Source organism: Orbicella franksi, chromosome 9 (genome assembly GCF_964199315.1).
Source record: "Orbicella franksi chromosome 9, jaOrbFran1.1, whole genome shotgun sequence".
Taxonomy (NCBI): Eukaryota; Metazoa; Cnidaria; class Anthozoa; order Scleractinia; family Merulinidae; genus Orbicella; species Orbicella franksi.
The window spans coordinates 9846307-9862048 of record NC_138153.1 but is presented as its reverse complement, the minus strand read 5'-3'; the positions used below and the strand labels follow the sequence as shown (position 1 = coordinate 9862048).

Here is a 15742-nt window from a genome sequence, read left to right as displayed (position 1 = left end):
CAAGGTAAGACGAGAACCCCGATCTTTGTTATATGCTAGGCTTTCCCCGGGCATACCGTCGTGGCAATGCTGTCCAGCGAACATACACCTCTTGATAGGACACTGCATAAGAGTTTTCGCAAAGAACCGAAATAGACTAACTTACACTCACATTGGACGAGGAAAAAATGATTTTAACCTTTCACTTGCATTGAACCATTTAAGTTGATTTATTACTGGAAAGATCTCACTCACTTTCGTAGTGACAATATCGTCTTGCAGTAATATTATTTCAGGAACACATTATCCACAAACAGGCTTTAACCTCCTTCAATTTATCCTCTTTCCCTTTTCCCCATAAGAGAACGTGTAAACTTTAGAACATTTATAGTGTTTTTTTGTTTTTTTTCTAAAATTGAACGGTTCTTGTTTAGCTTGTAGGAGAACGCGTTTTGCAAGGAAACACAAGAATGAGGAAAAAATTAAGAGTTTTGGACAAAGTAAAATAGCAACTCCTCTTTTTAAAGAGGAGTTGCTATTTTACGCTTTACTATCCACATATTTTGATTATGGAACAGCCAGACGCCACTTAGTTTCATACTTGCCAGCTGATTCCCATGTAAAAAGCCCCTTCCAACAGATACATTACCCATCCTCTACTCCCCAGAAAATCCTCCGTCAAAAGTTCCAGTCAAGTGATACATCACCAGAATTAGCACACACTAAACACAATAGTATTAAAAACTATGTTCTATCTCAGCAATATCAAAGGTAAGTTTCCACAATTTTTCCAGCTCTTTCCTTTAGTAATCCGTCCTTCCACTCCCATGTTTTCTTATGTTCACTCAAACGAGATGGAAGCTAACTCGATAACCTCGCTGTTTCATTAGCCTCCATGCACAAACTATATATATGTATCTTTTTTGCTCTTTTATGCTAATATTGTTATTTCAAAATGTTAAGTGCAAAATAAAGTGAAGATGAAGATGTGATTCCATGGACATATCTACACTTCCAGTAGCAGCCTCGGCTACAAGTTGCTCGGCAACTTTTTGGCAACTTCAACAGTTTAATTTCTTACTCAAAACGTACCTTTTTAAATTAGCTTTTAAGAATTTGATATAATTTTCGAAATTCATGATGTAATGCGCCTTTGATCATTGCATGCTAAAAGACGCAATAGAAGTAATTTTTACTATTTATTTTATTAGTTTTGCTCTTTTGAGCAACTTTTGATTCTGGGGGCAACTTGATTAAATTTCAACCAAATTATGGGAGTTGCAGTGTCCTATGTTACTGTTAAATGTATCCTTATAAGAAAATTTCAGATCTTTAATGTCAAAGATAATATTTACAATGTTCTGATAGTTCAGAGGAAGAAATTTACAACTCTTCCTCGAATGAAAACGATCCTCTCAGAGAAACCAAACAGCTTGGAGCGAATTTCAGTAAGCCTGAAAACGCTGCAATAACCAGAAAATTCAACACTCAAAACGAAAATTCCAGAGGAATAGAGCAGTAAGAAACGTTGTGCGCTGTACTTAACGAGCAACTTTTGAACAACTTTCTTAAAGTCCAGCAGCTTCAGGCAACTTTTAAAACATTTTGGGGCAACTTGTGGCTGAGGCTATCCAGTAAACAGAGGGGTGGGTGTTGGAGCTGTGGTAGGTTTGGCTGTTTGGCAGGGTGCGTTTGTTTTAGTGGCTGGTCGCTGAGTAAAAGGATTTGTTGGCTTGTCTGTGTGTTTATCTGTGGGCGTGTCTGTGGGCTTGGTTGTCGCGGGAGGGGCCTGGGTTGTAGGAAGAACTCCACCACTGTTCAGAGCTTTATCCACGGCATTTAAGAGAGAATACTTGCCTTGTCCACAAACGTTCTGGAAATCATCCAAATCTACGGGGGTGTGCGGCCCGCTTCCCAGAACCCTTACCCTGTTTATGACCAAAATCTGCGATTTTCTCTACCCTATTTATGACCTGACCAAAAATTCGAAACCCCATCTTTGACAGACCTGCCTTACAATTTGTTCCCTAGTTCAGGCCACCGTTAAATCGCCGTAAAGATAATTTTTGAAGGGCTTTTGTTGATGGTCTGATCAATTATGATGAAAATGTAGCTGCTTCGTAGAAACATACCCATGTCAAGACTAGAGTGCAAAAACCATATCCTATTTATAACCAAAATGGCTAAAATTCGATACCCCATTTATGACCAAAACGGTTGAAAAACCCTACTCTTTAGGGCCGCACATACATGTACAACTATCATTAACTATCATGGACTGTTATGCGCCGTTTGATTCGGGCTTAAGTCAAATATTTGGAACCACAGATGGAGAATTTACATTAAAGTGTAAGCGATTATATACATTAATCAACACCTAACGTTCTACATTAGTGACAATAATTATTAGCACTAGGTTTTTGCCGTCTTTTTCGGATCAATCTACATGTAATTTTTTCCTTGGCTACTTTTATTTAGTGAACCCCTCTCCCCCACCCCCAACGGTCGCCTGGACTCGAATGAACGATTCCCGCATTCCCTAGTAAATGAGTTATGAAACGACATTGAAATCGATAACGCTTTATTCCCCTGCATTGATAGAATGCCAAAGGATATACTTGCATGTTTGCGTACATAGAGCTAGAGAGAGAACTTGTAAAATAAAGGAATGAACTGCTTGCTGTTGACTTTGAAAATGAAAATTTCAACAACAACAAGCCGATACTGTACCTCAAATGGCCAACATTGTTCTGGACGGTGTGAAGTTTATATGAAATAATTCATATATGAACTGCGGTTGTAGATGAAAGTGAAGAATGATCATCGCAGTTAATTTTCCAATCTAAGCAATTGGAAAGAAGAAGCCTGAAAAAATCAGGGCTTCAACGGGATTCGAACCCGTGACCTCCGCGATACCGGTGCGATGCTCTACCAACTGAGCTATGAAGAAAACATATAAACTTCACATCATTTCACTCCTCACGGGAAGATATGAACTCAACTAATTGACCTCGCTCCCAATGTGTGGCTTCATAGCTCAGTTGGTAGAGCATCGCACCGGTATCGCGGAGGTCACGGGTTCGAATCCCGTTGAAGCCCTAATTTTTTCAGGCTTCTTCTTTCCAATTGCTTAAATTAGAAAATTAACTGCGATGATCATTCTTCACTTTCATTGTTCTGGACGTTGTTCTTTATGTAAGGAAATGCAAGTGGGCGCATTCACCCTTTCTTTCGATGTCTTGTTCTTTCGTGTTTTGGAAAACGCCCTTCACAATAAAGAAATAGCAGCTGCTTACTATAAAGCGAGATGCCACAACGTAATACTTGCATGTTATCTATTGAGAAACGAGTCAGCAACGAGGAAGCATTTTAAAGTATTATAACAGGAAACGTTTATTTTTAATCTGTACACAAGACTATACCATTTTTTTTTCTATTACTTCATCTATTTAAAAGGCATTATGAAGAGGAATTTGCTGAATGAGCAGTATTTATACTATATACTCTATTTATAGGTTAAACGAATGGTATATAATCGCTTCATGAAATTAATATTTGTATTTTTTAGCGAATGATCGCTTTAAGATCATTTTGCTAGATGGAACACACCTCTGTCTCTGACAGAAACCTAAATGTTAGTTGCAACACACTCCTCTATGGCACACAAACGTACTGAGGCAAGTTGTCAAATGTAATTCTATTCAGTGTCTACTTTAAAGTAATCTTAGATAAAAAATACATAATATCACTCAGTTAGCATCAATTGCCTATAAGCGTCACTGAAAATAATTTTCGCTAATAAGTGCTTTGCCCTTTTTGTTGTTAGCAGCTTTTAATTTTCGAAGCAATGTACTCGGCATTCGTAACTGTCTGACTTCTGTAAAGAAGTTTAGCTTTAATACGGTCAAGCGTTCCAAATAAGTCAGTAAACAAAGGAAATATCTCCATTAATTCCCTCACGATGCTTTATATATTTTTATACTATATTTTTTTTAGTCAACGTTTTGACTGTTTTTGGTTTAATACATCAGTGGCATCCTAACATAGTCGGTGAAGAACACTTCAAATTTTGCTTCTTTAAGTACACCTCTAATAATTCATTTTTATTCTAATTCGCCCCGCTCAACCGAATATAAAACATTCATCATGTATTAAACAATCGCTTCTGGGGTATGTCATCACGAGCTTTGTACGACCCTCTTTATTTATATGTCCTTTGAATCAAAATTACATGATAACGACAAGCCTTAGAGAAACAATAACGGCCTGCACAAAATAACGAAAACTGAAAATACATACTGAATAATAACTTTACTGTATAAAGTTTACAACAACCCGATACGCCAATACTCGAAAATACTAGCCGGCCTTAGTCATTGGATATTAAATTTAGAGGGCAAAAAGCGGCCGTATGACTCGAACGAATACAAATGAAGACAACGTGATGTATATATACTGTCAACGCCTCGCTAATGAAGCATTGTGACAAAGTTTTTACACAACCCTTGATAAATACATTTGTAAACTTGCTAATACCTGCCACATTAGCATGCTAGCACCAAATAAACATGCTGAGTCATAAGAGACCGAACATCTGCTGAATGCCAATGAAAAAATTATCAACTGTAAAATGTGGTTCTATTTTTATTTATTTAGCAATAACTCTTTATGGAGTTAGCAGTTATAAACACTGTTTAAGTATACTGCCCTGGAACTTGTTTAATTGAGAGCATGGGTAGACCTTTTATCCTTACCACGGCGTTTTCTTAAATGATACTAGGTGTGGTAAGGTCTCATTTGTCCGGCGCCGTACTATGTCTACCGTTTTGAAGCATGAAGCGACCTTACCAAACAAAAACGAGCAATCCTTTTTGAGGGCTTTCCGAAAATTTGTGCAAAATGAAAATAGAATTACTGGATTAGTTGCTGTACTAAGAAGCGGAACCACAAAATATGAGAAACCTAAAATCGATTTGCACCGGTCTTTTACAAAAAGGTCAGGGTATGTGATTCTAAGAACTAAATAAATTAAAAACAGAGAAAACAAAATGAATAACATAACAACAATCGATTTATATATCTTCATGATGTTTTGGTTCTGCTTGTTTCTGCTCTGTTGAGTATTACTGCATCTTAAATTGCATCCTGGATTTACATGCATCCTCTGCCTCAATGTACCCATGATGCGGGAATAAAGGACGATAATTGCAATCAGTGGCAAGACTTCGAAAAATATCAGGCCGGTTGTAAAGTATATCGTACGCGCAAAGCGATTCCACGCAAATCTGCAAAATGTTTCCTGATCCACTTCTTCAACTTCGAAATATTGAAACATGGGGATGCAATACGCCACGGATATCAACCACGTTGAGATCAGTAAGGTAATCCTAATTTTTCGCGTAATGAAGGTCACTTTCAAGGGAAATACAACACCAATGAATCTGTCGACAGCGATCAGTACCAGGCTTAGAACGGATGTAATAGCTGATACCATTCTAATAAACACTCCCACTTTGCACCCATAAGTCGCTAGAGAACCTTGGAGTAGACTCCCACTGGTCGTAATGATCTCGTGGGTGAGGTAAAACGGGAAGGTTGCAAGGCTTGACAGAAAATCTGAAACCGCCACGTTGGCATAGTAGTCTTGCACACTGTGATTATCACAAGGGTGTTTCCAATAACAGCCGCCATGCCTATTATAGCCATGGTCGTTGTGAAGAATATGGAAACAGCGTGCCGGCATGAGGCTTCAGTGGTGTGAGTGGAGTTGTTCATGGTGACGTTTTGTCCTTGGCTTCTAAAATGAAATACATATAATCTTCAGGCGAGTAAATGTACTTTGCAGAGACTCTTTACCTTTTGATAAAGCATAGTTTTTAGAGGATAATGGTTATGAAGCCCAGCAAACATCAAAGGAGCAAACAAGGATGCCAAGATTTATGTTGGAAGGTCCACGACCGTGCACAATCTTTTGTTTTGTGCTCATACACTATGTATGAATTACGTAACCAAAAGGTGGTTTCTATTGGTTAGTTTCACGGTCAGTAGTAAACAACTATTGTGTTTTGTGCACAGTCAAGGCCAAAAAAGAGAACAAAAACATACAACAAAGAACTTCGTCGAGTTTCATAGCCATTCCCCTCTATTAACTATGGATAAACGAAATTAAAAACAATCTATCAGAATAGTGTCATTGAAATTCACGAAAAACCCTTGGAGATAAAAGAAGCCAGCTTCGTGTAATGAATAATCTTTATTCGGCGAATCCACTGAAATATAGGTTTCAATTAAAGTACATGCCAACACAATATAGCAGAATCAACTTTGCTGAGCAGTTTTCTTGTGGACACCGTAAATAAATAAACATATATTACAAATAGAAGATAAACGATTAGTAGTACCAGCTGGTGGGAGGCTGGTTGGCTATTTACAGAACGCCGTCGAGGAGTTGAAATCGGGACTACCGAGAACAAATCCAGATAGAGGTAGGGACTTCATGATTTCAACTCTAGCGCCGCTACCAGACCGCGAAGACCACTCGGCTACTCCGTCTCCACAAACCAGTGCCGAAATAATTTTCTGGCAAAACTATAACACTGTTGCATGATCTTAGCGTGCTCTACCCTCCTTGAAGCCCTGAAGGCACAATTTCTATCCAGATAAATTAGGGAGAAACTTTAATTGCTAGCAAAAATTTGAAAGACATTAGTTAAAATAAACAATATTCCAAAACCAGCAGTGTTTTCAAATACATACCATCGGCATAGAAATTGCCAGCCTCAAGTTGCAAACAAATGATTTTGATGAATTGACTCTGACTTACGGAAAATAGAAAAAGGACTTAATTGAACGCTTTTAAACACTCTGGTTATTGATCATGCATCGTTTTGACTCTGCCCAATCAATAATTAATTATGTTATGGAACTAAACCTAATGCCACGCTTTCATTCAATAAGTCTTACTTTGGAGGTTCCTCGTACATCTTAATTTTGCAATGCTCACTATATTTTCGAACCGTATTTTCGTCTGATTTTCAGTGAAAATATTTTCCTTGTGCCCTACTAACAACGTAATTAGTTCTCATTTTAGGTCACGAAATGTATGCAGAAAAAAACATTTTATCTCAGGACCATAAAGTAGGGCGGAAAATGAAGCTGGGAGGATATTGCAACTTGTATACAAATGAGAAATGTAGTAGGGACATACTCCCTGAAAAAAAAAAAAAAAAAAAAAACAGGGAAACGTTCTTTCAAAGAATCGCAGCATACGAGCGAGTGACTGTTAGTTCAACCTTTAGCACCAATGATGAATCAACTACACATTTTGACTTTCAAATTAAATTAAATTTCCATCAGTGGTAAAATAAAACAACTGCGAAACTCTCAGTTGTTGTTTGCTAGGTCATGCCAAAAGTAGGTGTGCCAGTGACACCGGTTGATTGTACTGAAGTTTTAGCTCCAAAACAGATCAGCAAAATTTTATTATGATATAGCCGATGAATAGGCAATAATCGTATTCTTGGTATGGGCGAATCTGTCTTGTGCTGTGTCATTATTATTTTACATTTTTCCTCTCTGACAGTCGAGTTTGCAAAGAGAAAGCATCACTATAGACACGAAATGACTACAGAAATTTAAAAAGCTTGAGAATTCTAGTAATTGGTAAAAATTGTTCTTTGGGTGTAATATTCAATGAGGGTGCGTAGCAAAAGCGCTAATGTATCATGCATCCTTTGTAAAATTTTGTGTTTTTAAAGTAAGTATTCAGTACATCGGGCTCAAAGTCCTTGGGACAGTTGATCGTGCTGCGCCCGGCTTTCAATATTCAGAACTAATGTTTTTGTAGCTCCATCACACAGTGTATCGCTTATGCTGAGGCAAATATTGCAAACAAAGATTCTCCTCAATACTGGACTGGAGAAAGATCAAGCGGTGGAAAATCAGCAAAAAAAAAAAGAATAACGACATTTGCGTTTGAAAAGACTATCCGCATAAATCGTGTCCAAACCAATACGAAGAATACGAAAATTTTCTATGTAGCGATCTAAATCAAAAGCGCCAGTCAAGACGCCACTTTAATAAAAATCATGTGTGCAAATCATTACACACTAACTACAATCGCTCTAAAGAGGAAAAAATCTGAAGGCCTCTCGGTGGGCATTCCCTATTCCCTAAAAGCATTGAGAAAGGCACCGAAAACCGAGCAAAGAGAGTTTGCGTTTTTGTTTGCTTAGCATACGCATCAAAGAAACTTTGCAGTCATTGTTCGTGAATTAGTGGGATTTACCTGTACTCGTTCACTAACAATGAACTCGAAATTTTCAATACCGCACTCGGCAAGACCTCGTGCGATATTGAAATTTCTCGTTCATTGTTGGTGAACTCATGCAGGTATTAGTCCTGATAATTCACTCGCTGAGTGCGTTAACCTTTAAATATTTCTGGGGGTATTTTTGGTAATTTTAATCTCGAAAAGCGGTATTCCGGTATTCTCCAAACCTGCGGATGCGTTTTTTTTGTTTTTGGCATTTTGGACGGTATTTAAAATTATCCTTCAAGTCCTCCAACGTTTTTCGAGCCTTTTCCAGTTTCCGATTGAACATTCCCAATGAAACTTAGTTCCCGTGGCAATATTATGGAAAATTGGTAGCAATGGAGCTAGTGAGTGAACGAATATACTCACCGCATTCAATAAGCACGAATGAAATAACATTTCATTTCGTGCGCGGTGACCCCCATTTTCTCCTTTGATAGATCACTTTAGCTTTGCACCTAACTAGTTTTTGTCCCACTGGCCATGGAACTTCGCTCTCCTGAGCACTTCGCTTAGCTTTACGACTGTTTCAAATGTCTCGTGAGTGGTTCAGCGATTTCAGTAGGATTACAACATTTGGAATTGTTAACGCTACAGCAGACCCACCTATTATGGGTCCGTTGGTACAAAACTTAAAACCTTGGAGATAACACAGAGTTACCCGGGCCATTTTACTCAAAACATCCTCGAAAATTTTACAAAACTGTTAAAAGTTGGGCTCTCTTACTTACTTCAAACTTAAGTGAGCCAACTTACGACACACGGAATTTAGTTCAGTAAATAACCCTCACCTTTTTCTACAATATCAGTGAGGTGTTTTTGTTGGTAAATGACGGCACATGACGCCACACACGTCACTTCACACCCCTTTCAGTCGTCTTGGCGGCTTCTGTTGCAATGATGTATTTCAGCTAACAAAAGCAATCAATAGTAGCTAGATTTAGGCTGCGTGACAACGTGCCAATGAAGTAAAGAATAATCACTGCTTATTTGAAAGGTTTTTTCGAAATAAACAAGAATGTAGTTTTTCCTTTTGGAATAGTCTGTCCGCAGACTTTTTTTTCTTTTTTTGCCACCAGATATTCTTCTTCGAGTGCGCGGAAGCCGAGCACAGCGCTAAGCTTGCGATCTCGACGAATTCAACACAAAAAAGATGGTCTGGGGACAGCCTGGTTTTGGAATACCTTCTTTCATTTTAGAGACATTTACGTCTTTGTATTATCCAAACGAGGAAAGCGGCACCAGAAATGTACATCACAAAAGAAACAGAATGACACCCGTTCTGTCGTGGCTTTGGTAGGATTTCTTCCAGGCACAAGCACTGGATGTGTCGTGTTTTTTCCCAAGAGTGAAGTAAGCAGATAAATGTCTCGATTCACGAAGACTCGCTCGCTCGCTATACAGTATTAAAATATCGTGAATAAAAACGATGATCTGAGGCTCTGAGGTCTAACCTGCAATCAACATATGTCCGAGCTATTTTTTTTATTATTTTTTTCGTTTCATTACTACTTAGCTTTGCTATTTGGCTGTGATATCTCCGACAGGACCAAGTGAAAATAATGTGTTTATACATTACCTTGAATAGGTTAGTTATCATGAAAGTCGGTCGTCAGGGCATTAGGTGGACTTCCTTGCCTCCTTGATCGAAATAATTATCTACCATTTGCCAAGCTGACAAGTCAAAATTCACACTGTGAAGGGGATTATGCTCTCAATCCACAGCTGTTAGAGCTGTAACTCTTATAGATCTCACAGTTGTAAGTAAACTGAGGCGAATCACTGTTTTACAATCGATTTTAACATTTCAAATAGATACACATATCAATGTTATTACACATGAGCATATACACTGTAATACAGCTGTGGATTGATATACAATTCACACTGAAAATTGTGACTCAATCCACAGTAATTGTTGTTAGAGCTGTAACTCTTGTAGATCTCACAATCGATTTTGACATTTTAAACAGATTCACTTATAAATGATATTACACATGAGCATATGCATTGTAACACGGCGCAGCCATTGGCTATTCCTGTGAAATAAATTCGTCACTTCAGTTCGTCACTTTCCTTTACACTCTGAAAATTCTGCCGATTAGTTGACAATCCTATTCGCGTACACAAGGTAAAACTCTGTATTAATAGCTGTTATAAGTAAACGTAGTTAAAAGGTTTTTTTTCCCTTTATTGTCAGGAGTTTAAGGTTACAGTATACCTTCAGATCGGCAATTTTCTTCAAATTTGGATTTTTGGTTCAAAGTAATGATCGAAGAGTAATCTCTAATTTCTGAAAACAAAATTGAAAAAAACTCAATATTGGCGGAGAAATGGAGGTTTTACGTTACGGCCGGAAGTAAAAGTTCCCTCTTGATTGACAGCCCTATAACGTGTACGCAATCAACCGAGACTACTTTCGCGGGAATATATGGATACCACGAATTGGCTGGCTATTCAGATCCAAGCATTTTTCGTATTAGATGTAATTCTATTAAGTTATAAGTAAACATGGGCCACGGAAAACATTGTTTACCACTTCGAAAAAGCGAAGAACGAATGAAAACACATCAATGAGTGAAGAAGCGAAAGTTGGCCTCGCGGATAAAGCTATAGCTATCGTATCAAGCGGGCGAAAAGATCGAGTCAAGAGTACAGAAAGATTCTGTAAAAATTTGGGAACTCGACAGCTATAACAGCGATGTTTACATTGACTCTTTTGTTGAGTCCGATACTGATGAATCGCCCAACTCATTGAGATCCATTGGAATATTATCCATGCACATTTGCTCCGCCGCGCTTTCTTTTGTTCAGTTTGTTCTCGTCGCCCAGCCACTCTAGCGTTCGTATCCTTTTTCGTCTTCCCCATTTTGCCAGACTAGCTTCAAGAAAAACCGAGCTACAGAAAAATTATCTCTCCGCCTTGAGCACATTGCGAAACACAAGGGTTTTTTTCGAGATTCACGCGTAAATTTAACCGCGAGTTAATGGTAGTAAATTTTCCAAGCGCTGATTGGCTCAGTGATCTGAGAACCCAGTTGAAGGCGTTTGTGGGCGGAGTTTGTTTGCGAAGCAAGAGATTTTTCTTAGCGCTGTTTTCTCTAATAAATTTTTTCGCTTGAAGCAGACACTTTAAAGAGTTACAACTCAAAGGGGATTTGTTTGATTGCTCTCAAATTTGGACAGTAGCTAGGTTAACATATAAAAAACAAAAACGTGTCTGCGAATTGTTTATTTCGACATATTTTTTCTCCGAGAGCAATTTTTGTACGATCACTTCACATTTTTTAAATCCTATTTTGAAAATGTTCTGTAACTTTTTACTGCAATTGAATGTGGAAAAACGCAGACACGCTTTTTTAGCGCTTTTTGTCCTGAAACCGAGGAAAAAAATAAATTGGCGAAAAACAAAATTCGCTTTGACTTGTAGCTTCCAAAAGGTGATTAGGACGTTCGCATTTAGTGGCCGTGAAAAAATCGGCACTTCATTTTATTTCAAAATGTTTGGTATGGTTTGATAGCCAGCTCTATAAGCTTTAATTTGATGTAGGGGTTTAGGTATCTACATCTTAAACCGGACGCGCTACATCGCTTGGACGTGAGACACCCCTGAAGGTATGCGGTAACCTTAAAGGCTGATGACCTTCCATGCCAGCCTCGTATTTTAATTGAGGCCACAATAATGAGACACTGCAACACGGCGCAGCGTAGCCATAAACTATTGCTGTGAATTAAATTGATTGAATGACAGTCCGTCACTTTCCTTTACTCTGCAAATTTTGCCGATTAGTTGACAATCCTATCCGCGCGCACAAGGTGAAACTCTGTATTAATAGCTGTTATCAGTAAACGTAGTTAAAAGGTTTTCTTTTTTTCTTTTATTGTCAGGAATTGGAGGCTGATGACCTTTCGTGCCAGTTTCGTGTTTTAATTGAGGCCACAATTATGGTATTAAACAAATGCCCAATTATACGAGTGAACAAGCTATGGCCTTTTCCGGGATCCAAACGGCTACATTGTAACGGTATAACCTTTTTAGGCTTCTAACAAGAAAAAAAAAAAAAACAGTCAAAAGGTCCAGTATTTGTACGTTCCTCGTAATGTAAGATACTTTTCTGTTGGTTATCTGCAAGTGGGCTCCGTTTAACGTAACTGTGAACAGCAAATTAAAGAACATGAAACATATCATGGAGCTGAGCCAACGCATTTTGTAAATTTACGTGTATTCCTCCAAAGTAAGTGTGATTTTTGTTTATCCAGATTGTAATGGAAGCTCATGCGAGGGAAAAATTGTTGAACAGAGATTAATGTCATTTCCATTTGAAAAGACTCAACATAGCCTCAGTTGCAAGCGAGTTCCGTCCCTTACCGAGAATACAAAAATGGCCTATTTAGCCGGACTCAGTGCGTTTTAAAAAGTGTTAGGCAGAAAAAAATTACAATTACTATTATAGAGCAAGTCCCTGCCAGTTATAATGACACCATAGGAGATTCGCAATGCTCTCAAAAAATGAAAATAAAAATAATAGAAAGTTTCAAAACTTTTAAACTCCTGGGGTAGTAAGAATGTTTTGAGAAATGACTTCAAAATAAATTAGCTTAGTTAATCTTTCAGAACTTTACGTCAGTTTTGAATGTTTGCTGATTGCATTACTTCGCGTTACACCACATCAGTATGATCACAACGACTAAACATGTTTACTTTTATTCTGAACAACTGTAGTTTAATTAAGATAACTTTAGATTGTGGGTTACTACACACCCCTCCCTCACTAGCTCAGCTGTGTTTCTGAATGAATGTTTAATTTCATCTAATATATGACGTTTTACAAAGATAATTTTTGTTATTTCGTAGTAATACACTTTGATGTGATTGGCTAAAAGTGAGTCTAGTTTTCATGTAACACCAGTGCAAATTACAACGAAGATATCCGAAATTATTGCAAAGACGATCACGACTACTGACGGTAATCCAAGGTATTTCGTAGTTGGTCGAAGCTCACCCGAAGCGTTCCGAAGAGAGCCGAAGGGAATTGGACGTTTTCCAAGCACCTCCGAAGATCACCTAAACTCTTATATCACCCGAGCATTTTGGAACACTTCAGAAAATCACCCGAATCCTTCTCTGATGATTTCCAAAGATTGCTGAAGATTACCCGAAGCTCGCTGAAGACGTTTTAACATTTTTGGAAGTTTTGCAAATATTTCAAAAATATTCGAAGATATTGAAATACCAAGCACACTGCAGCCTGCCTAAGGATACAATTTGTAGACGACCTCAAATAGCATGTTCTCAACTGTATTATTCACAAGTAATCATATGATTATTCTCGTGTAACCCGGAATAGATAAGTATATTTCAAAGACTACAAATTGCACTCGGCCTACAGGCTCGAGCAATTTACTCGTTCTTATTTACTCAGCATTGTACTCGCAGTCATATGATTACCTACAACAACGTGTTGATACAATGTGTTTGAATTTACGAGCATTTGCACTGCGCGGCCCGAAAAAGCTCAGTGTCGGTTAGGCCAAAATGATGATCTAACCTTTAAGTTTTTGCTAACAGTTTTTGAATTAGACGAAGTGTTTATTTTGACGTATTGGAGCTCTAGAGTAATAACTTTTCGCTTTAATAGGAAAACTCAAAGAGAGATGTTGCCATTTTGTTAGTTTACGGCTAACATATTAATGTCCCTCCAGGCACAACAACATTGCGTCTCCATAAAAAAAAATCTATCACGAAAACTGGCTGAAACATTTCCACTCAACTGGCACGAAATAAATCTTCATGTTTTGATCATAGTATTACATTATAGATTATTGACTTGATAATTCAATTCGATGGCATAGTGCAAACCATCAATCGAAAACGTAAGCGGTTCACAACTTGTTCAAGAGCTGATTTTAACGGGATGTTATTCATTTCGTCTTAATTACACTTTACATTTCGTGCGTTTTAGTTCCACTAGCTCTGCTGGGGACTCCGCAATGCCCTGCCTCTCCGACGCGTCTTCGGCTTTACAACATGACGGCTGTACTTTCCGATTGAATGGCCACAGCTGAGGAAGAGTTTGGCGAAAATTGGTGCTAAATGTAAACAAAATTACCGGATTGATTGCTGTGCTAAACGATGGCAACACAAAAAAGGCAAAACCAAAAATTAACTTACATCTGTCCTTGATAAAAAGATCAGGGGAAGTGATTTTGAGAAACAAATAAATGCAATAGAAGGAATAAGAAATAAAGTATGCTACAACAATAGACTTGAAAATCCTCATGATTGTTTTGTTTTGATTGTTTCTGTTTTGTTCGGAGTTACATCTTGTCGGGCAATTTGGTTTCGGTCTTTTGCTCAAAACTCCCATGATACAGGAATAAAGGATGATGATAATGATTAAAGGTATGACTTCAAACAAAGCTAAGCCGGTAATGTAGTACACCATTCGAGCATAGCTATTCCAAGAAAATCTGCAGAATGTTTCCTGACGAACTTTTTCCACTCTGAAATAGTAGAACATGGGGATGCAGTAACCCATTGATATCAACCATGTTGCAAACAGCAAAGCTGCCCTTAATTTTGTACTGATCAGCCGCACTTTTAAAGGGAAGACAATAGCGACGAATCTGTCGACAGCAATCAAAACCAGGCTTAGAATGGAGACTATAGCCGATAGCATTTTGAAGTATATTCCCACTTTACAACCAATAGTCGCTAGCGAACCTTGCAACAGACTTCCACTGCTTGTTACGATCTCATCTGTGAGGTACAAAGGCCAGGTGATGAGACAGGAAAAAAAATCGGAAACGGCCATGTTGACATAGTAGTAGTTGGTGCTTGTTCTCAGACGTGGGGCTTTGCACACCGCGACTATCACGAGAATGTTTCCAGTGAACGCTGCTACGCTGATTATGGCCATGACTGTTGTAAAGAAGACAGAAACACCGAACCGACAAGACGCTTGATCTCCAAAACTATTGAGAGTGGAGTTGTTCATCGTAATGGTTCTTCTTGCCAAGCGTTTTCCAAGTCAAATCAAGTAAAATAAGTTGATATACCTATCAATAAATGAAATACATGTTTCACTTGCAAATCTTTGGGTGGGAATGTTTTTTCCACCGATGTCTCATGTCCAGTCAAGACTTAATTATGTGTGTCATTGATAAGCAAAGAGGATTTTAAAGGTGCAGTATAATTTTGTATTAGGTGAGCTCAGTGTCACATTTTATACATTTCTTTTCAGTCAATACGTGATGAGAATTTCATTTAATTTATACAACGATAGTTTGACAGTTGACAAGGAACAAGCAAGTATCTACAAGATAAGTGATATAGATAAATATGATATTTCATGATATGACGCATTAGGAAAGTGCGATGGCTTCCCTTACTATGAAATTTAAAAGCTGAATACTATCATTTCCTCACTGAAAATTTACTAATTTAAT

General features: G+C 38.0%; 2 protein-coding genes and 1 pseudogene across 2 annotated transcripts in view; 1 reads left to right on the top strand and 2 right to left on the bottom strand.

Moving 5' to 3' along the window:
- Window positions 1-10551, top strand: part of LOC145498382 (uncharacterized) — a 397197-nt gene extending 386646 nt beyond the window's left edge. Inside the window, exon 2 of the mRNA XM_081478308.1 lies at window positions 10497-10551. The gene's annotated coding sequence lies outside the window, so the exon portion shown is untranslated. The remainder of the gene's footprint in view (window positions 1-10496) is intronic.
- On the bottom strand, window positions 4594-6191 carry LOC145497514 (QRFP-like peptide receptor; annotated as a pseudogene).
- Window positions 10552-13097: 2546 nt separating the features above from the next.
- LOC145498383 (substance-K receptor-like) lies at window positions 13098-15352 on the bottom strand. The gene has a single exon (XM_081478311.1). The coding sequence runs from the start codon at window positions 15289-15291 to the stop codon at window positions 14230-14232; it is 1062 nt and encodes a 353-aa protein (XP_081334437.1). The 5' UTR covers window positions 15292-15352; the 3' UTR covers window positions 13098-14229.
- Window positions 15353-15742: the final 390 nt, after the last annotated feature.